This window comes from Semicossyphus pulcher, unplaced genomic scaffold (assembly GCF_022749685.1).
Source record: "Semicossyphus pulcher isolate SPU_LCO1_2020_fin unplaced genomic scaffold, fSemPul1.0.p SCAF_2, whole genome shotgun sequence".
NCBI classification, from domain to species: domain Eukaryota; kingdom Metazoa; phylum Chordata; class Actinopteri; order Labriformes; family Labridae; genus Semicossyphus; species Semicossyphus pulcher.
Window position 1 is genome coordinate 14,158,495 of NW_027211693.1, and position 22,911 is coordinate 14,181,405.

At 41.5% G+C, this 22,911-nt stretch overlaps 1 protein-coding gene across 1 annotated transcript in view; it reads left to right on the forward strand.

Moving 5' to 3' along the window:
• enox2 (ecto-NOX disulfide-thiol exchanger 2) overlaps positions 1 to 22,911 on the forward strand; it is a 199,572-nt gene that overhangs the window by 21,824 nt on the left and 154,837 nt on the right. The window contains exon 3 of the mRNA XM_069669557.1: positions 21,746 to 21,835. Coding sequence (XP_069525658.1) covers positions 21,793 to 21,835 — 43 coding nt within the window. The 5' untranslated portion in view covers positions 21,746 to 21,792. The remainder of the gene's footprint in view (positions 1 to 21,745; positions 21,836 to 22,911) is intronic.

Sequence of the window (22,911 nt, forward strand, 5' to 3'; positions counted from 1 at the left end):
TCACCTTTTCCCCGCGTGTCAGGCTGTCTGGCTCTGTCTTTCTCACTGACTCACTTCTGATAGAGACACACATACAGCAGACACACAGTCAGTAAATTACCTCCGCTTAGCTCCACCTGTTTTCCACGCTCGGTACTAAACTCTCTTTCACCTTTTTGCCTGCAGAGAGCAGAACAGATGTGATTGCGAATATCTTCTGCACCCTTTTAAACCAACCAATAATCAATTTTTTATGACTGTCACTCAAAAATGACACATAGGCTAGGTTAATGGAACTATTGGCATTGAATCAACTCTCAGCATCATTAAATTGGACCTAAGTGCTGAAGCCAAAACTTTTTTTGTGCACTTGGAGCTGTGTGTTAAGTCAAAATAAGCTTAATCAATTACATCAGTCAGTTTTAACTCCTATTTTTAACATATTTTCATCACCATTACAGCCTGCGGCCGACCTAGTGCCACTCTCTGTTCTGTTTGCAGATATTGTGGGCAAACTCATACGGCCTAAAAAGTACAGTCACCACTTTGTTCAGTGAACTCGTCATGGACTCCTCTAATGTCTTCTTTTTCTCTGGCATTTTCCACAGCAGCAGTTTTCTGATGGCGGTAGCTAATTACAATATCTTCGACTCATCTCTGCCTCCGGCCTCGTGTATTTACAAACCGAAGGCTGGGCGGTTGGATATCTAGTAGGCTGGAACTGCTGTTGGAGCACCTACACACACTCCAGCTCTCTCTTCCACGCCAACACAGAAATGCACATACAGCGGTATTTGGGAAAATTAGCAACACTCTTCCAAAGTTATACTCTGATATTGGTAGATATGATTGGTATGTCCGGTCCTTTTACTGTGAAGTATGGGTAGACGCTTCCTTGACAATAAGTGGAGAAGGAATATGAGGGTTGGTTCCCTTAAGTCTTAGAAACTCCTAGTGATACCTCCAACTGTTTTTGTGATGGGTTTTTGTTCGGGTTAAACTAACTAATACAACATGTTAGGCCTAATTCTTTCCCCGTTTGGGTGTTGGTTTGCTAGACCAGCTTTTCCCTATACTTGTAGTCTTTTCTCTAAGCTAACTAAATGCGGAACACAAGTATGATTGTGGTCTTAATCTATGGGCTGTTGACAGATATGAATTTTAGGAAGCAGGCTCTTTCGTAATACACCAGAGGTTTCATCTACAATGTTAAGTTTAGCACGTAATTTACATACTTGACTCTGACTGGACAGTTATATTCTCCCACTGCCACTCTATTGATGCACAATGAAGTAGTCCACATACATTTTTTCATGTCCCCTGTTCCCCCCATTTCTTTACGGTCTGTTAACATAGAGTTGGAGCTAACAGCTCAGCACCTGAAAGCTGCACTCTCATTTCCCCCGCGAATCAAAAAAGTGCAATTGGTTGTCTGAGCAGTCATGCAAGTCAGAAGAAATTTGCATAAAGTTGAACGCTGCTTAACCTCGCCAAGTCATCCCATTACGAGACTTGAAAGTCTTGAATGGAACTCATACCCCTTTTCCATCTAACATGAGCATGTTAATGTGGGTTTATTAGACCTGGGAAGACCTGCTTATTGATGCCGATTGTCTCTGTTCCCATTGCCAGTGAAGTACACTCCTGTCGGTCTCTTTTCTGCTGCATCACCGTCACAAATGCGTCCAAACAGGGTTAGTAAACAGTGAAGCTGTTCCGGTGGTTAGGTCTTTATTGTATCTATTACTCATTCAGTCTGTGTATCAAACTCGGCGCCGACAAATGTGGAACGATATTCGAGGGCTGCTCGGACAGAGGCATCTAGCTGAGATGACAAGGAGTGGAAAGGGGGCGGAGATTAGCGTGTCGACACAGGTTTTGTGTTCCCATCAATGCCGATCGGAGCCGAGGCGATTATTACCCGGCTCTACTGCAGAGTCATTTGACGGGTCTGAATGCCGATTGTAACTTTTCCCATTAAGCAAAAAAGCCGGGTGTTGGCGGGAAAGTTGCTAAAGATTCTAAGTGAAGTTTCATTCTTAATGAAAGGCAATCTGTTGCACTTGTAGAGATTGGGTTGACATGGGAAGTAACCAATAAAATGATTTTGAATCTGATATAATTTGGTTGATTTCGAGTGTTTTCGACACCTTATTTCCTAATGGTGTTTGTCATTATCTTGTCTTGACAGGCTTTGAGCCTTTACATTTATATTACTTAAGTCAATAGTGTTTAAAAAATGATTGAATCTTATCTTTTATCACAGAAAAAATACCAGCTGCCATTTAAGTAATGTGATAAATAAAATTAGAATAAAATACCCAGGATGAGAAGCACCCTTTGGCAATAGTGCAGCTGTTCTGCCTTTATGACCAGATGTTTCATAAACACAACTTGCAGTAACATCTCAAGGTTGTTTAAAGCATGCAGAAGTTAGATTGTATCATTATTTCCTCTCTCAAACATCCCAGTCACGCCTGTCTGTGTCGATAATTTGGGTAAGAGCAAAATGCGTGTGCATGTTTGAATGGAGTTTAAAAAGTTCATGACACAGATTGAAGTTGAATAACAGAAAAATAAACTGTCACTAGTGTCGTATGAACTCTGATAATGGGTCTGATGTGTAATTTCGGACTGATCCAAATTTGAGCTACTTCTGTTGGATCCCTTAAACACAGTGACACATTAATTTCACTTGGTGACATGTTCATTACTGTGTGAAACGCTCTCTCAAATGAAATATTGGTGCCACCAAATTACGCACCCGTGCAACTAATGGGAAAATGTCAGCAGCTGCCGGAGCAGAAATTAGAGCTCTTTGGGGGTTTTGAGTTTAAACAACTCGATGCTCGGTTTAATTGCCGTGTGCTTTATTATAAAACTGTAAAGTCACTACTTTTAGAAATTGGCTGAGTTTTCAAAGCAGGTATGGAACAAAGGGTGTTTCAGTTAAATCCCACTTTAACTCAAAACCAATGAACCAGATATGCTGCTGCTTGTCCTGTTTTAGATTTTGGTTGTGGGGTTGCGTCCTCGGTTTTTATGATGTTTGACACCAACAAAACTCTGATGATAGTGTAATTAAAGGCTTTATGGCAGTTCCATGCAGCATCTAGAGTAAATAGGCCACAGTGTTATTGTCAGCAAGAAGGAATATAAGTTTATATGTCAAGTTTTCATCATGAGATGTGTCTTAATCGTCCAAATGCTTTCAAATCCAGTTATGTATAAGGCTGCAAAGGGATGCATTGCAGGGATTATTTTCATTATCGAATAATCTGATGACCTTTTGCTCATTTTGTGTCGATCTTGGGCACCCCAGTGGACAAACTGATGCCTCTTATCTCTGCTGATCTTGTCCTGTACATGCATAAGTGGTATTCTGTAACTGAAAAAACCCTTCTGCTGTCGTTAAACAGACAAACGATCACTCGCTGTAAATCTACTCTTAATCGCCTTGTCTGACATCGACCCCTTGGCTGCGGTAACATGCATAAACAGTATCTGTCAATCTTGATGCTGATGGTCTGGTTTGCTTTTGTAGGTCAGGCATCCGTATTAGTGTCAGTCTGTCTCATAACCAACTAAAAACTCCTCACAGGAGCTTTAAATATAGAATACCAAAAAAAAAAACAGTCAGCACAGTATTCAAAGGCCAAAAGTGATGTCTTCAAATTGACCCTTCGTTGGGCCCCTCCCTTGAACTGCCACTGTCCAGTCCTACATTAGCAACCGTAACTAGGCGTGGGAGGCCTGCAAAGCTTTCAGAACAAGGACAAATGCCGAAATGATTCCGACAGCAGATATCCTCAAAGTTCAGGTGTCAGACATGGATTGAAAAATTGTGGAAGACAGTCAGCTGGTCTTCACTTGCGATCCCGTCTGGCCTTTGCTACCACCACGGATGATATGGGCACAGCCTTTATTTTAGCACCCCAGGGTTTGTGCCATTGTCGTGGCAAACTTGTTCAGGATTTTGTTGGGCTTTCCTGTTGTGCCTTCAGGAGATCCAGTGTATGGATCGAGCCGATATGCGTGCAATATCCTGACACGCTTTAAACAAAGTGAAAAAGTATGATAATTTAGTTTAGCTAGCAATGTGCTAAAACATATTAGATAATGAAAGTTATAGGGAGTCTTAACTAAACATTAGACTTACCCTGCTGTGCAAGAACATTGTTGTTCCTGTTCGTGATTGTCCTTTACATGAATTGTCAGGACGTGGGGTGTCTGACTCTTGCATTTGGACCGGTGAGCTTTTGCCTCCATTTTTATGTCCTCTTCGTTCTCAACACTCTGCTGACAAATTATATTCAGGATGTAGCTTTCAGATACGTGTTATCGTCCTCTCTGTCTACTTCTCTCTGACATTTGGGAACTATTTTTCCAGCAATTTGCTATTATTTTCCTTGGAACATCTCTCACTGTTATAGTTGAAAATGGCATATTTACTACATGCCAGTGCGAAAGCTTGAGGCGTAGCAACAGTAACCAAAGGGGGCGGGACTAAGCAAAAGGTCAATTGCTTCTTTTGTCCAACCAACAGTCAAAAAACCTAAAGACCCTTCATAGCTATCATAAATGACAAAGAAAGCTCCTTACATTTAAGAAGCTGAAATCAGTAATTGGTTGACTCTTTGCTTGTTATTTGATAGTTGTCACTGAATAGACACAACCTAAAAAAGTCACAGCATTGTGTACTCGCTATAACGTACACCATCCAGATCATGTTGGAACAGTAATTCTTTGTGCTTCCATTGAGGAGCTTATGAGGGAGCATACAGTTGTAGTGGAGGAAATTGTCATTAGTTCACTCCTCTGGGAAAACCTTCCAGGGAAAAAGAAGGCGGAAGGTCATCACAGTGGCTCTTTTTCTCCCCCCCCCCCTTCACCATGGGAGCGTCACACAGAGCTGCCTCCCCCCGGGTCTCTGTTTCTCTGCTGCTGGTGTAAATTATGGCCCTGGGTATAAATAGGCTGACAGTCTGGCAGGGCCAGGTGGTCTAATCTGCCAGTTCAGTGTCCTGCACCCTGCCTGGCAAGGTGGCAGGGACGCTTGTTTGTCCCCACATTAACATTGGCCTCAGTAGCCACAGATGGGCCAGTTCTTGTATATAGATGAGGCAGTGGAATTTCTCATACATCGGAGGCACCTGATCTCTCAGTAATTGGATGGAATAAAATCAAAATGTGGCTCAAAATCAACAAAATTTTTGTGAAAATAAACGTAAAAATCGCTTCTGGCCTTATTCCCTTTTACACAAAATTGAATTTTAGCTGGATTTTTACCTGTATTCGGTGTGCTGTTGTAGATTATAGAAACTGCATTCCATTATGTCTCCTTGTATCTAATCTCTTCCCACCTGGAAACAGTTTGGCTGCTGAATATTCAGCATAACAAGGTTTTCCCCCTGTGACAGTTTTGGAGCAGCAGCAGCAACAAGCATCATTACTGTGAGGTTCCTCCAACCTGTCTGCCACACTTTTTTTCTTCATGGTGTACAAGCAATCTTGACACTCTTTCTCTTGTTTGTCTGCTACAATGCTTGATCAATACAGAGCTGCTAATTAAGCTAATACTGCTGTGGAAAATTCTTCTCATTACCTGAGTTTTTACAGCACTTTGGTGAAAAACATTCAGCTTTTCGGTGACCACCCGCGTTCAACTTCCTCCTCATTCCGCCTCGTCCCCATGTTGTCTGTCTCCACGTTCCCGTTATCACTCTCCCCCCATCTTCAGTCGCTTCCCATCAGAGGTGCCAACATGTCACCAGCAGCGCTAAACTCTAATAGCTATGTGGACATTTTCTCAGACACCTGCAGCAAACGCGATGCCTGCTGGGCTGCAGGAAGAACAGAGGGAGGTTTATCTGGGATGGCAGGCCTTCCCTCCATCACCATGCCAATAGAGACGGCAGCACAGAGCCTGGCGTTTCACAGCCAGATAAGGCCCCGAGACAAAGAGGCACTGCAGCCAGACCCCTCTCACTACAATGGAGGGGAGGAAAACAAGAGATGTGACTAATGACCCTGGACAGTTTGCTCTAGTTAAATACTGGAGCAAACTGTAAGTAAGTTGTCTTTGTGGCGACTAAAAGTTATATTTAGGTATTCACACAAAAGTTGCTCAACTACATGTATTAGTGTAATGTAAATGGCCTAATACCACTGGTGTTCTTCTCTGTTTACTATTAAATGGTCCCATTATTAAGCACATTTGACATGGCTACTGATCTTGCTTCATAACATGATTGTAGTTCATTCATGTTTTTTATGTTTCAGGGCCTGTGTCCACTAACAGTGTTTTTTGCAGCCAGCGCTAAACGCCGTCAGTGTCAGCTGTTTTTTGTCGTTGAGCTCAAAGTGCTCTCGGTTGAAAATAGTTTAACTTTTGGTACACCGCCGCACTCGTCAATGTCACTTCTCTCTCACTGACCAATCAAAATCAAGAGGGGGCGGGTATCAACTCTGTCAACAACAATGACAGAGGAGAAACTAATCCTTTTGTTTTTTCGAGGGTTCAATTTCGAGGTGTAGAGCTGCTGCTGATGGACACGATTCCTTTCCATTGTTTTTCTGTTTTCTTTGCAAAATTTCCGTAAATAAAAGCAAACTAACAGAGCAATTTAAAACAGACGTAACGATCACTACCAAGGGAAGCGGAAGTGCTGCCAGACAACTTTTGTAACCAAGCAACAGTAAATACGATGAGAAGCGCTCGGCGTTAGTGGACACAGGCCCTATTGATTTATTCTTCATTTTCCCACTGTAAACCCACTAAGGGTTAGCCAACTAAATGAACATCTTTTTGTGTAACTGGTTTGTTAAGCTGAATATTTTTGGTATTTTTTACTGGCTACTTTTGTGAAAGAGATTATCATACCTAAGTTGGATAGATAGACCCAAGGTTGACAATCTGTGAACAGCCCTCATAGGAAGAGATTTATTATTATTATTTTTTACATAATTGCGGTTAGGTAAGGCTAGCCTGTGCCTTTCTAAATCTTCTTTCTGCATTATTTGTAGCACATATGCACTCCACCTCCACAAGCCCTTGTGGGATGAAGTCACAGCCAGAGCTCTGGGCTTTGAAATCAGCTTTTGGTTTGGCTCACCATGGCAGAGGCGAACTTGAATCCCGGTGGAAGAAGATGCCCGGACCTTCCAGTTCGTCACCATGAATATAATGAGTGGATTTACCTCCTTACACTGGGATATGACCAGGAATAATGCAGGGGAGGGACAGGTCTGCATCTGTTTAGTCTTTTACCCCTTTTTCATCCAAAAAAACTCACTGTTCACTTCTGAGTTTGTTGCTTTTTAATGGTTTCAAGACAGCAAGTAATGGTTAACAATTAATGTGTGTGGCCAAGAGTAAAAGTTGCTTATCAGTGCAGAATGTTTTCTGGCCTGAGTTAAGCTTCCCTGATTAGTCCAAGCCTCGTATGAATACTCTTAAATAGCAAACAGTCAATCCATTATAGGTACTTATTGTATTTCATGGTGGCTTCAGACATAATGTTGGCCCATTACTTACTAAGCTTGAATAGAGCAAGCCACTCACTCAGATACCTCAAAGGAAACTCATTTGGCACGGGTCACCTTAAATGACCAAAAGGAAAAAGAGCCATTCGGATTTTATTTATTTATTTGTTTCTTATTTATTGTGTGTGTCGGCGTAAGTGTTTGTGCTTGTCTGGCAAGAAATTAACTTTGTCACAGTGGCCCTAGACAATAGCGGGCAGGAACTGCTGAGCCCGGCGTTGCACTCCGGCAACAGTAAAGTCATTTCGCTCCAGCAGACCACTTAATGGCTTTGGCTGATGCAGAGTTTGGAAATCCATCAGTCAATTGGGCCAGACAGAGAGCAGTCTTCTGAGTGCCAGCATGCTTAGCGTGTGAGGAGGCAGGTAGCAGGACAATGGGGCTGCTCTCATTACGAGTCATTTAAATACATATAATTGCTTTTTCAAACCACACAATGTCAGCCAATAATTGTTAACAGTTTTGATCTAGTATGAGATCGGGCATCACACGCAAATAGATTGACAGAGTCGTATAGTGCTTTTTTGGAGAGTAATACATTTACCTTCAGGACTTTTTTGGTGTAGGGAGAATTGTCTGGCAAGTATTTTCACTCAAACAAAGGCTGAAGTGAAAAATCTGTCAAAGATTCTGTACTATCAGAAACAAGAAAAATGTCAGCGTTGGCTGTTTGTTCAGAGAAGAAAAACAAGTTTCCTGACACAGCAACCGGTTATGTTCTCAGGACCAAAAAAAGAAATTCTTGTACTTTCAAACAGCTAACATCACCGTGACCTGTGTTCACATTCACATCTGAGTGTTTGTTTTTACCCACGTGCTGTTCTTTTCCAAACTTTAACCTTTAAGGGTAGCCACCAATTTAAACATCAAAGTGAGTTTACAGGTTCTCTTTCAACATTTGTTTCGGAATCTCACTATGGGACACGCTTCTTGCGCTGTCCCCAGAAGCAATATTACATTACGCCAGTCAGGCGTGACACGACTCCCAAGAGGAGGGACTTCCTCCTCCTGTAAAAGCCTGATGTAACGTTATCTCTTCAGCCTTAACCCTCTTCTCGCTCCTAGAAACATGTTTCAGGGAACCAGGGTTACCTCCGCAACCTAAAGTTCTTGGGACTACTTCTGAATATGTGCAGAAAGTTGTATATAGCCTTTGTGGCTCCAGAAAAATGAATCAGCCTCAAGTGATGTCACTCGAGTCAGCATTGGTTGGAGCCAAAGAGTACAATTAGATTTTAAGAAATCCAGGGCAATGAAGGTGAAAACAAGTGAACCTACCAGACCTCTGTAGCCCGCTCCCTATATGTCCTCGAGGTTAGCTGCTCAAGGCTACCTCAGCTTCTATTAGCATAACACACTCGAATCTGCGACTGAACTGTCCGAGGTCGCGTTGTGAATAATGTAGCTGCCAGAGTTTGACAAGGAAGAAGAATAAGGGGAATAAAAACACCTGATTCTACTACCCAGATTTGAATCCTCGGACTGTCCATGGTGACTCCGACAGCGTTACAGGAGTGCAATGTTGAATCGATGTAGCTTTATGTGTCTGTATCTCACCGATTTGGATGAAACTTTAATGATGAATTGGCAGTTTTAGATCTTGAAACCACCACTAGGAAGTATTTTCCTGTGGGCACATAATGTGGTACCTCAGGTGTGAATATACAGTAAATCTCAATAAATTACGGTATCACTAAATTAGCTCTTTCTTTGCTTTAAAAGGTTTAACTGTATGTGATTAATAACTCCAACTTTATATATATGTAATTTCCTCCGTCTTCCAGGTGGACAGACCAACTGTGTCTCTCAGCTAACCTCTGTGTTAAGACATTTCATTGTGGACACATTGCCACCAATGAAGCAAATGACCTTAGGTTGCTTAATCAACCGTGATAATGGTGCTGGGCAATATGAAGGAATTGGTATTCAATCTTTCCTGCAACTAATTATTTATACTTTGCTTCAAGCTACGTCTCCATCCGACAGAGCACGGAATGACTACAGCAGAGGGAACGGTGAGAGAGAAGACAGAAGCTGAAAATAACTCAGCCAACAATTTTGTGAAATCTTTTACACTCATTGTAATCAAACTCATCAGACGTAACTTTACAATTCTGATGGTAGGATTACTTTACAAAGGTTAAGAAAGTAGAACCTACAATATCTTACACAAGCAGAAATATTTAGGGCTAAGTTAAGAATGAAAGATTCAATAGATGAAAATTAATTTGGAGCTACTGGATCAACTTGACCCCTTTTTATTTCTGAAGACTCGCAAGTTATTCTAATGTGTTGCAAATGTTATTCCTGTTTTTTAAGTACTGATTTGAAGAATAAAATGAGGGGTGATACGGTATCTGGGTTGCTGGCTAAGGCATCTGTAATGTCTTTTGTGTCTTCTGTTAACATTGACACAGCTTTAATTTAGATTTAGATATTCTGTCAAGACTAAAAACAGCTGAAATGGTTTGATAATTTATCTATTAGACAATTGGTGGTGCAGTGGTTAGCGCTTTCACCTCATAGCTATAAGGTTCCTGGTTCGAATCCCGGTTTGGCCTTCTGTGTGGAGTTTGTATGTTCTCTCTGTGGATGTGTGGGTTCCCTCCGGGTACTCTGGCTCGTTAGGTTCATCGGTGACTCTAAATTGCCCGTAGGTGTGACTGTGAGCGTGATTGTCCCTGTGATTGACTGGCCTCTCAGCCAATGACAGCTGGGATAGGCTCCAGCACCCCTGTTCCCCTGAACAGGATAAGCAGTATAGATAATGGATGGATGAATGAATTAACAGAAAATTAATCAGTTTAAATGTTTGAGTAACTGTTTGCCCGTTCATAAGAAGACCCAAAAGGATTAAAAGAATTAATTGAAAATCAGCAGATTCATTTACAATGTTGAATGTTGAAGCAACAGAGGATTTTATATAGTAGCACGAACTCTTTCCTTAAAAGTCACTCAGTTCATCCTGCATACTAAAAGCCTCTCCGTTCCCAGGTTTAATTGTGTCAGTATGCTGCACAGTTTCTCTTTACTTCTAAGCAGCTCATACCTCTTATCAGCGGCGGCTTCAGTGTTGAGACAAGGTAATTAGCTGTTCAGAGAGAAGTCTGCATTGAGGAGCAGAGCAGACTCATCTGCTTTTCAATCAAAGCCTCTCTGCACTCTGGTCAGGGCCCTGCAGAGAACCCAGTGGAGCAGATAGAAGAGGATGCCTACGCATAACTTGCATAGGGGGGACTAGATAGTGTTATTACTTTATTAGCCTGAGTGACAGACAAATTTGTATTCATTTTAATTGTGGATCCTTGCAAACTTTTAAGATACTCTTAAGCACCAATCAGCGAAGGACTTTGAATGTTCTTTCATGTCTTGGGCTTTCTCTTTATTCTTTATGCAGAGTTTGAAAATATGGAGCAGCGCACACCCAGTCCATATGCTGCCACAGGCAGGAACAAAGAGAGCTGCACACTCAGCGTTAAATGCAAGGCAGGTAAATTAGGACATAGACCATTATACCTATTTTAGCTGACTTTAATGGTAATTAGGAAAAGCATGACAGGGCTAAGAGAAAACTGTTTATGTTTTGAATATTGCATAATGAATTTTACTGCCTGTGGTCACTGATTCACAGCATCCCACCACACTACTTGTTGCAATACAAGGCAACAGCCTCTTCAGTGTTTTGGTTGCCTAAAACTATTAAAATCACGGTCCTCCTGTCTTAAAAAAAGTGACAACTTGTTTATGAATGGTTATCTAAATCCTTAAACCACTCATTTCATATCATGACTGGGGAAAGGATTGTCTGTTATGTATGTAGAATAAAATTCACTCGATTTACAGGTTGGCCTTTTACTTCTGGCGCTCAAGGTTGGAATCCCAAATGCTGCTATAATGTCGCTGGGTTTTGCAAATCATATAAGCATTCGGAATCTGATAATTTCATGTAAGGGCTTCGAGACTGATAAGAAATTGGCGATGTATGTTGAAAAACCTGCGGGACATCAGGCCATAGTTAAAGGTAAAACACGTTTGGTAACTCATTAGGTACAGGCAGCTAATTCACAACAGCTAACATTAGCATTCAACCAATACCCAGCAAACATTACTATTAGCTTGGTGACAAGAATGTGAGAAAGTCTTTTCTATCTTATTGTGTAGCAATTTAAAACGTTAATGTTAGCTAGGAAATGGTTGAATGCTAACATTAACTGTTATCTAACAGTAGCTATTAAAGGTGGGGTATCATGCTAACTTCAAGCTTCATATTTCACTCTGTGATACCTGTGGAGTAGCTTAGCATAATTTACAGTGAACATTTTTTTCCTCACACTGGTGCTCTGTGCAGGCCCTCATACAGCATCTGCCTGAAACGACTCAGTCAGCTCTGTCCCTTTAAGAAACCCCGCCCCTACAAGCCCGCTTTCTTCTGATTGGCCGGCTCTCCGAAGCCTGCAGAGGAAGAAACTGTGTGAATCCTGGCGTTCACAGCAGCCTGTAGACTGAGCTGAGACGCCTGGGGATTACTTGAAAATACTTTTACCTACAGATCTGAAATTTCACGTTTAGTGTGGACATCCGACTTTGTAACATTATATATACTTTATGTCTTAAAATGTGAAACAGCATAATACCCCCTCTTTAAATATGTTGTTCTGTCTTGAAAGGTGGCTGGATATGCCTCTGGATTTTTTGCTATCCATTGTCTGTGATGGCAATTTGTCAAATATCCTATCTTTATACAGTTTGCAAACCTGGAACACAACGATGTGACATTATCACACGGTTAAAGTATAATGTCAGATGATAATAGTAGACTTTATCTCAAAATGAGTTAGCCTTAGCCGACTTCCTCTCGTATTTCCTTCTTGATATTGGTTTAATATTTTAGTACCCATGTTGCAGGTCAAACAGACACATCAGATATAAAGACTGGCAGTCCTGTCAGTAGTAGCAGTATGGCCTCCCTGTCTCATCCTCTCTGCTCTTTGCACATGCTTTGGCCTGCCCTTCTACCTCTCTCCTCTGACTTAAGTGCTTGTGACAGCGAGAGCTGAGCCCCATCTACCCCTTCACATGCAAGACTGCTTTTTCAAACCTTTACTTACCAGGGGTTGGTTGACTCAACACCTTTGCTCTTTTCCAGCAATTCTCTGCTACACATTCACACGGTTGCATGTACTAAATCCAGGAATGTGCCGCGTATTTGGATAAACACTGTTGTTTAGCAGAACCAGACTCTGGGGGATTCAGGCTCTGTTAAATGCCACCATTGTAATGATACTTAAGGCTATAAAAGCCTTGACTTTTACAGGGTGGAGTTAATTAAAGAGACCTTACACACAGCACAGCATTGTTCTTTTTATCGCCTTGTCTAGTTATAAGTCATTTACTCTTAATATTCTCATCAAGCTCAGTCTTTGTCATCACTTTGCCTAATTAACATAATAAACTCATGGCACGCTCTGACATTTATTTTTAGATTTTTCCCGCTCAGTGAAACTAATCCTCACAGCAACTCTTTGGCCATCTAAACACTTGTGGCTGCCTCTTCAGCTCATATTCAATCCTGTTCATTTCCCCACATTTGAAGTGAAATTCTGCAGGGTTTTTTTGTTTGTCTTTTGGCACCACCAAATGATATCCTGGACCGAAGGGAGCTCGCTGTGTCTGTGAGCGAGAGGGAGAAAATGGTTTCCCCAACCTCCTCGCTGGCCACTCATGCAAAGGCAGCACGTGTCTACGGCTGTTAAACAACACACTCTGGATCCCGGCCCACTCGTAAATTACAGAGCGAAAGCTTCTCCTGAGCCTGCCTTTAATGTTGCAGTGCAGTCAGAGCGGTGGTTTCCTATAACCAGCAGCAGTTCTGCAGCTCAGAGACCGGGGCTGTGTTTGGCTGGGTTCATTAGTTTCTTTATTGCCCGTGTTTTGTTACATGTAGACTAATTCTTCCTCACTGTACTCTTGTGTGACTGACTCCAGAGTGCCTCTAAAGTGTTGGTGTTGTACCACAATATAGCATTTATGGCTGCAATCACTGTTTTATAGACCAAATGATTAATTGAGAAATAATCATTAGTTGCAGGCCTAATTGTATCACTTAATTTGTTGTATGCTTAAATGAGAAATACTCAAGGATAAAGAGTAAACTGGGATTGACTCTAGAATCCCTCCTTTTGCGTTGTATGACTCTTGCCAATACATCAAAGCTGTAGGCCTTGTGTACATCTGACCATAAACCTAAGATGCAATTTCTTTTGTTATTTGCGGATGCACACATTTTATTGCTTTCCCCACACTTAGGGGCTTGTTCCCTGTCTTGGGGTGATTGAAAATAGTGCTGTGCTGGTCAGTCCTCTGGCTATGGTGGTAAACGTTGTAGAAAATTGTTTTCCTGCTCAACAATAGAGTCTTTGACACGTCCAAATGAAAGAAGATGCACCCCAATTGTACCGAGTTTCTTTCCTTGATTGTTCGACTTTGTGCCGCCAAAGTCTTTTCAACTTTTGTAACATTTTTTTGTGCTTTTTGCAAAGTTTAATCTCTTGCGTTACTTCGACATGACTAACCAGGCAGCTCATCAGTTGGTAGAAATGTTTTTCGGATGATTTATAGCAAACACGTCTTCTGTTTTTATCACTCACTGCTGCATTGACTTATTGTTATGCTGTTTTTTAAATCAGTTGATGACAATCTACAGCCATTTCTTGCAGAAAAGCACCCCAGGGGGCACAGATGACTGCATTAGAAATGTCTGTCTCTTTGTTTTTTTTAAATATATTTATGCATCGTGGCCTCATATTTCAGAGTATTTGTGCTGCCATCCCTCCAACATGTTGTTTCCCTCGTGTGTAGGATGGCTTGACAGACTGTCATCTCTGCAGCACGTCAGCGGGGGCTCATTAACAAACAAACACTGAACATGATTGTATGTTTGAAATGTCGTGTCGTGCTGTATTTTAAGCATAAACTAGGCATAAAATCTTTATTGTATGTAGTTAAAATATGAGTTATATTGACAGCGTTACATATTGTAATTGCAGGAAGGATGGCGGAAATAAGCACCTCACTATAAATATGACAAAGCTTCTATTCAGTGAGACGATTTTATTCCCATGGCAGATAAGTGAGGTCTGACAGCTGCAAAAAATGTCCTTGGCGTACTTTACATTTGCATTCAACCAGCTGTATAAAGCCATAATACCTAATGGTGGTCTATTGTTGACTCGTGAATGTAGAGAAATACTTAACATACATGTCTTTATGTAGAATTTACTCTCATATTATTTCAATCTTGCCATAAACAAGAGCAGTTATCTGAAACATAAACATACTGTAAGGTAGGGCTGCACAAGAAATCACAATTTCATCTTTATCACAACGTGAGCATTCGCAATAAACACACTGCAAAATGCATAAGAAAAAATATTGTATGTAAACAAAATATATGCTTTCTCAATAAGCATGCAATAATTGTACCTATTGGTAGGAGTCCTTGGGTATAATGGCGGTGCTTTCACACCATTTTAATACAATCAGATGAAGCTCCCTGTCAGCTACTCTCAGATTAATTGGTGTCAGTTTCATGGTGAAAAAAATGCAACTTTTTGGATTCGGGGGGGGGGATACGTTGCACTCTTTTTTTTTTAAGATATTTTTTTTACTTTTGCCCTGAAGGGAGACAGGAAATGAGGGGAGTAGAAAGTGGGGGATGACATGCACCAAATGATCGGCAGAGCGGGAGTCAAACTTGCGACCAGTGCGTCGAGGACTGTAGCCTCTATACATGAATATACGTGGCGTCTGCTCTACCGACTGAGCTAAACCACCACCAGCTGTTTTTGAATTGTTTGTTCTAAGAACATTCTGAGAATGTTACGTGCGATGTTCTGGTAATGTTTTGAGCGGGAAGTTTTTATTTGGTTTCCAGAATGTTCCGTCTAATAGTAGGAGAACGTTCTCTGAAAACATTTTCAGAAAGTCGCAGTGAGAATGTTCTTTTGTTCACAAATCACATTTCTGGAACGTTTTATAAATCACGTTCTGATAGTTGAGGCCGTACTAACATCCTGAAAAGATCCTCAGAATGTTGCAGTTAGCATGTTCTACCTTTGTTTTTCTGTAACATTGAGCAAATGTTTTATGAAAGGCGTTCTGACATCCCAGGCCTCAATAACATCCTGAACATATCTTCAGAATGCAGTTAAAACGTTTTGTCTTAGTTTAAAGAACTTTATTCGAAATGATAAACATCCTTAAAACGTTCTTTGAATATTAGATTAAAACGTTTTCTTTCAAACGTTATCAGAACTTGTAGGTAATGTTAGCCAATGTTATGGGAACGTTCCCTGCTAGCTGGGCGCCCCATGTTGAACTCTTTAATATCTGTTTATTCAAAGCACTTGCAATATTGCAATATTAAACAGCATAATCACACATCACAGTTATTTTCAATCGTGCAGGCCTACTGTAAGAGCTCGGTTGCCAAGGCTTTGTGGGAAGTTAGCTTAGCCTGCCCTTTATCTGTTTACTTACTGGAGTTTTTTTAAAACGTTCATATAAGGAGAATGTTACTGCTAAGAAAGGAAATACTGAAGTTTGACGGGTTGTTTTGTGGTAGACAATTCATTAAACATAAAACAACATTAAAAAATGTGAAAGTTATTCAAATTGTCAGTATACAATGGAGCAGGCAGTGCCACAGTGCTATAAAAGCCATCTTAGTATTGAATTATGTCCGTCTTCTTCTCTGAAAAATATCCACATTTAGTTAAAATGCCACCAGCTTTAGATTTAAAACCCAAAATGTTTTATTAGATGCAAATTATGAGCACATTTCTTTAGGTTAACAAAGGATTTGTAGTAGACAAGTTGTGCTTTTTACCCAAGCTTCATGCGACCATATTTTTATGATTTCAGACACTGTACGAACCCCTGAACCTCCTGCTTTTAGTTGGCCCTGTGTGGGAGATGAGGTGCTTCATCACAGAGATAAGGCTGAGGGACAGCTACAGGAAACGAAAGGTACACCAGAGCTGCTTTTGAAGTACCGATCAGTTCCTGTAAACTTTGTGTGATTTATCCAACACTGCAAATTGTTTCAGAGGGCGATTTGGTTTGTGTCTTTCCCCCGCTGCTCTGGAGACAAAAGATGAATGGACCTATCGGGACTATTATGGGGTATCTTCCTCCTCCATCACTATAGGGGCCGGTTTTACTCTGATAATTCTCTCCTCGCTGAGGGGATCCTCTGATCCCCGCTAGACACAGGTGTCTGGCCTTGTGCGTTCGTCAGGATGACTAATGCACTGAGCCGTGTGTGAGAATACATATGATAATGCATACATACTTACTAACACAAGGCTAAACACATTGTCTGGATGATGTATATCTGTAGGAGGACATGCACAGGAAACATCTAATGGCATTTTGAAGCAGTAAGGCTGACATTGTCTCCCATTTGCTCTATTGAATACCAGTTTAACATGAACAGAGCATGCATACAATACAGCTGTTTTTTATTACGTAGAAACAAGACCAAACCAAACACTTGCCCAGCTAACCCAAGCTAGCTGGCAGGGTTCTTGTACCTTCTTCCTCATGTGGACAAAATAAAGTTGCATATCGTCTGCAAAGAAAATCCACATCTCTTATTATAGCAGCATACGTGGCCTGCATAAAACCGCCTCTCCAACTTTTGTGCCTACTCTTAAGCTTGCATATCAGGAAGCATGCTGGTCTGAATCCTAATCTCAAACACTGATTTCAAAGGCCAGTGTGAGACTTGTCTTCCCAGCTCTTCCGCATCATTCATAATTATTAGTGAACACATTCCCTCCCAACTCGAGCCGCTTCCAAACTGTGGAGGAGAATTTTCCAGCTAAGCGTGTGGAAATGAAAAATGTTGGTAATAACAAATATGATGGGGAACGTGGGCGCCTTAAGAGTGATGAATGCCATTTGTTGTTGCGTACAAAAGACGTTACAAATTTGATTTTTTCACATTGCAAAATTAAAATAGCTCATTATTCTTCTGAATTTTGTGCTAATGTCAGTCTGATGGCCTATTTTTCAGTCCTCACAGTGGGAGTGTGCATTCACTCATCTGCGTTGATTGTGCTAGCGAAAGGTCAGCTGACACTTTCAGCATTTTTACTGGCACTCAGTGTAACAACTCTTATAGGTCCACATGCCTGTCTGTGCAAAGGTAGAATGTGCTTTCATCAGTCATTCTGGTCTTATTTTTTTATAATGGAACTGCTGTACAATAATGCAACCAAACCAGTAAAGTAATAACTGAGTGTGCTGCCATGAATCATCTCTTTCCTACCTTTTTTTTCTTTTTAATTTTTAGGCTTTTTGCCTTTATTATAGAGAACAGCTGAAGAGAGACAGGAAATGTGGGGAGTAGAGAGTGGGGGGTGACATGCACCAAATGATCGGCAGACTGGGAGTCGAACCTGCGATCAGTGCGTCGAGGACTGTAGGCCTCTGTACGTGGGGCGCCCGCTCTTCCAACTGAGCTAAACCAGCGCCCCCTACTTTTCTTGTCTTTTCTTAGCAACTAAACTTTCAACTTGTAATTACTAGGGTTGGGACAAACTAGCGATACTGCAATATATTGTCGTCCTGACTCGTGCAATACAGTTATCGATAGGCTGGCGCCAAATATCCATATTTTACTTAACAAAAATACATTTTGTGATTTTGACTCACCGTGTCACTACTTGATGACTCCTCGCGGTGGCGCTCATGACATGAATGAGGGTAGCATAAAAGGAAATTAATTGGCCGAAGAAGAAGTTGACAGCAGGATGAAAGAAGAAGAAGAAGACATCGGGCGAATATCACACAGTGGTGAAAAGAGATGCGCCAACCACTTTTAAATCCAAAATCCTAATTTGTTTTTACAGTTGTTCTGTTGAACACGAACATTGTTTCATCTCAGTTTGTGTCAAATTCTGTAAAACTGACACCAAATTAATGAATGCATTAATCCTGCACTTTACCTCTGTAGGGGCGTTTTGTATTTGTATCGTGATGTATCATTATATAATTGTCTTGCAATATATCAGTTATCGCAGAGGCGCTGTATCGTGATACCGATATCGTCCCCGAGTAATTACAGATTATGCAAGATGGTTAAAAATGTTTTCCTTATCTGTAGCTTTGTGTTTTGTTGGTTAAAAACTAGCATTTTTTTGCATTTATTTACCTCCATTTTATCCAGATCAGGGTCGGTGCTCTCACTTGTTTTCGATTTTAACAACATTGTCCTAACAGGCCCTTATGTTCTCAAAAGGGGCTGCATATTGATATGTGTTAAAATGTGGGTCTAGTTATGGGAGCGGTGATGTTTGATACTTCTAAAAATCACATACAGCCCTATTTTGAATTATTCATGCTTCAAGAGCCCCTATCTGAACACAAGCCAGTGCTCTAATCATGTTTCTCCCTTTCCCCCAATCCCAAAGCATTGTATTCCACTCTGCATTGTTTCCTATATTGAAACCATGTGGAAAAGAGAAAACAATTGTTCATATACTCCTAAACATTCTCTATGCTCCCAGGGTTAATGTAATGCTATCAAGTTGTCATATTAGGATGTCACGAGAGGTCAGAAATGTTAATCAACTACACCACAGACAAATGCGTGTAAAAACCAGCGAACAATATAGCATATTTAAACTTGGGAAGAACTTGGACTTTGGCAACACCGATGTTTTTCCGTTCTGTTGTCTGTATTCATCACAACAGAAACAGTAACCGTGATAAAACAGAACCCGGGTTGCTGTTGCTCAGGGGGCCATGAAGGTGGTTTTCATGTGTTTGAACCTGCGATTTGCCAGACTTCAAATAAGTAGCAGATGTATGGAAATCTTCAGACTTATCTGATGCTGATAGAGGTGGAATGTGTTGACTACATTGCAGTAACTGTGACTTTCTAAAATTGATAAATAGTGTCATAAAAGTATTTGTTGTTAGGTCCATGTTTTTCTGTTTTTTAGCTACCAGCTACTAACGCTGAAGGCCTTGGCCGCCGACAACAAAGCCTGCAGCCTTACCTGAACCGTGCTGAGCTTGAATCTCCTTCTGTGGCTCTTATCATGCAGTTAGCTTGTCATTGGATTCAGTGCATTTACAGTCACATTTAGACGCAGACAGAAACTAAACCAAATGACTTGAGCAGGGTAATTGTTCATTGTCCATCCATCCATTATCTATACAACTTATCTTGCTCAGGGTCACAAGGGGGCTGCAGCCGATCCCAGCTGTCATTGTGCGAGAGGCGAGGAACACCCTGGACTGATGGCCAGTCGATCACATGGCTAACACATAGAGACAGACAATCTTTCACATTCACAGGCAATTTAAGAGCACATGTACAGGGAGAACATGCAAACTCCACACAGGAAGGCCCCCTATGTCTGAACCGGGATTCGAACAAGGAATCTACTTGATGTGATGCGACAGAGCTAACCACTGCACCACCGGTCCATTACAGTCAAACCCAAATGCTTCACTAACATCTTCGACAGGCTCATATGAGGTAAGACCCGCCCTCTTGAAGCTTGGCAGCCAATCACAAGTGATATATATATGTAATTTTATAGTTGGATGTCCAGACTAAACGTGGGTGAAGTATGTTGGAGTAATCCCCAGGCTTCTCAGCTCAGTCTGCAGGCCGCTGTGAACGCCAGGTTTCACACTGTTTTTTCTACACGCTCCACTTTGTGACGTCACAAAGTGCAGGCTTTGGAGAGCCGGCCAATCAGAAGAAAGCAGGCTTGTAGGGCCCCCTTTAATATATTTATGTAACTTTTAATGCTTCTATTGCCAACAATATAGAGAGGGCAGCAGAGTAATGGTTACGAAAACAACACCAGCCAGACTGCATTTTTTATCAGCATGATTTTTTTATTGGCAATGATTGCGAGCAAAGGTTAAATATCTTAGTCACAATAGATGACACAGATATACAACAGCTGTGCTGAAATCACAAGGTCACAGTTAAGTGTTTCTTTGTCCACTAAGTGTGTCACCCTGATGTTCTACACGCTGCACACTTCTCATCTCTTGTGTCTCTTTATAAGAGCAGTTTGCAGAGACATGCATAGTGTCTTTCAAAGATGCTATTGTGTGTGCCAAGAGGTTATTATGCCTGTCATATACAGTGTGTTAGCAGTAATATACCTACATGTCAGGCATGGATGGGTGATAAAAATCTTATCGCTGCCTGACACGCAAGGAAGTGAATAACAGAGCTGATGCACTAAAATCCTACTAAAGCTGTGACATGAGATACGATGGTGGATGGGTTCTACTTTATGTGACTTGAAGGGTATTTTTATGGCATATGCATTGCTTTTTCATAGTCCATTTAGTGCTAGAAAACAGGGAAAATGTCCTTCATCAATTCCCAAAGCCCAAAGTAATATGTTCAAGTTGCTTAAATGTCCAAACAGCTGTCCAAAATCCCAAAATATACAACATTTACAGTCAGGAAATCCTCACATTTTTGGCATTTGTCCTCCATAAATGTCTTAAACAGTGGGTGCACACTTTTTCAAGTCCCTTAAACTAAAGGTAAAACCCCAGGAATTCAGGATAAATGTCTTCCTTCTGCGTCTTTCAATAGGAAATCAGAAGCGTCTGTCAGCTGAGAGGAGCGAGGCTCGCGCAGCACTGTGACCTTCCGAGTGGCCTGCGAGACTGTTGGCATGGCATGACTGATGCAGATTATCATAGCTGGAGAAAGCCAATTACTCTGGTCATCACGGCACCCTCAGGGCCCCTCTTGGTGGAATGAAATGCATTACAGAATTCTCTGTACATCCTTCTGGCAGCGTTTTTTGTATTTCCTCTACGCTGATCCACCCAGTTTGAGTGTTAATAGCGCAGTCAATGGGACTCTCCCGCGCCTCAGAGCCCTCTCCGGCTCGGATGAGCTCCTGCCTCACAAAGCAGGGAGGTCGTGCCTCTCGGAGAAGCGGATGAATTACATTCTCTTCTGTTTGTCTTCGCTCTCTTTTCAAGACAAAGCCCCTTTATTTCGGCCCTTCTTAACCAGTCTCAGTCCTTGCGTCCTTGAGCGACTACGAAATGAAAAAGTTGGCCTGCAGAATTGTGGCGTAAGACCTCGTGTGGCATTTTTATGAGCTGAACAAACCGAGGATGATCTGACTTTTGTTATTGTCGGTGTTGTTTTCAAAAACAGATTTATTGCAAGACCGAAGAAGCTGAGATCACACACCATGACGCTGCATGACTAGGATGAACAAAGACTGCAGATCAAGCCGAGTCACGGGTAAGAGGCCTGAGTGTGTGTGGCTGCCAGTGAGTAAGCTATATGCATGTGACTTTTCTTCCAGGGCACCGGAGTTTCTCATAAACGCAGGGAGGTTTCATATCACAAAGAGGATTTGATGGTCTTTCCTTCACACACACAAACAGCTCAGTCAGTGCACCTTCGAAAGGTCTTATTTTGTACCCATCTCAGCACATCTTCATCTTCTTACCTGCCTTAACCTTTAAACCTGCCTCACTCTTTCCAGGATTTCAATTATTTTCCTATAATCGTGTTTATTTTTGCCCCGCTCGCCTTGGCTCCTTTTTGTGCAGACATGAAAATCTGCCGCTTCCTCTTAGTTATTAGTGTCGAGGCTTCTGATTCAAAGTGTTAATCTGAGTCAAGCTATTACATGCGATTCATACAGGACTTGGACCTGGAGAGCACACAGTGACACACACACACACACAGACACTACGCTGTGTCAAAAACCACAAGAAGGCTCGTTTTATTCGTGAGCATAGATTTGCAAACAGAACGCTGTCATGTGACGGATGTTTTTATCCACAGAGAATTAGTAGAATACAGGGAATTAGAAGCTCAAGTCAAGGTTTGTGAATGTGCGCTTTAATATTCACAACACGCGCTACAAGACGGCACATTTATTGGGATTTTGGCATAGTTCATCTCGCTAGTGCCTGAGTGAAATTGCAAAAAAAACACACGTGTCCCGGATAGTTATTGGCCACCGATTGCACCAGTTTACTGCCCTCAAACAACATGCTTTAATCTTCTTTTGATATTAGACACTGAATTCACTGGGTAATTTGCTGGCTGTCCAAAAGAAACCGCATCTCCAGTCACATCTAGAGAAAGCTTCATCCCAAAAGGACTTTTTTTATGTTCTCAGAAAAAGAAACACTCGTTTTGCAGCAGAGATATTTACCCTACTTTGACTTAAGTTTGCACAAGATAAGATGGAACTATATCATTTTCCAAAGGACATTTTGGTGCCAAGTTGAATTACTGCGCACGGTCACTGGCAATGGTTCTGCGGATCCGTCAAGCCGATGTACGGAAGCCTTTTTATCGAG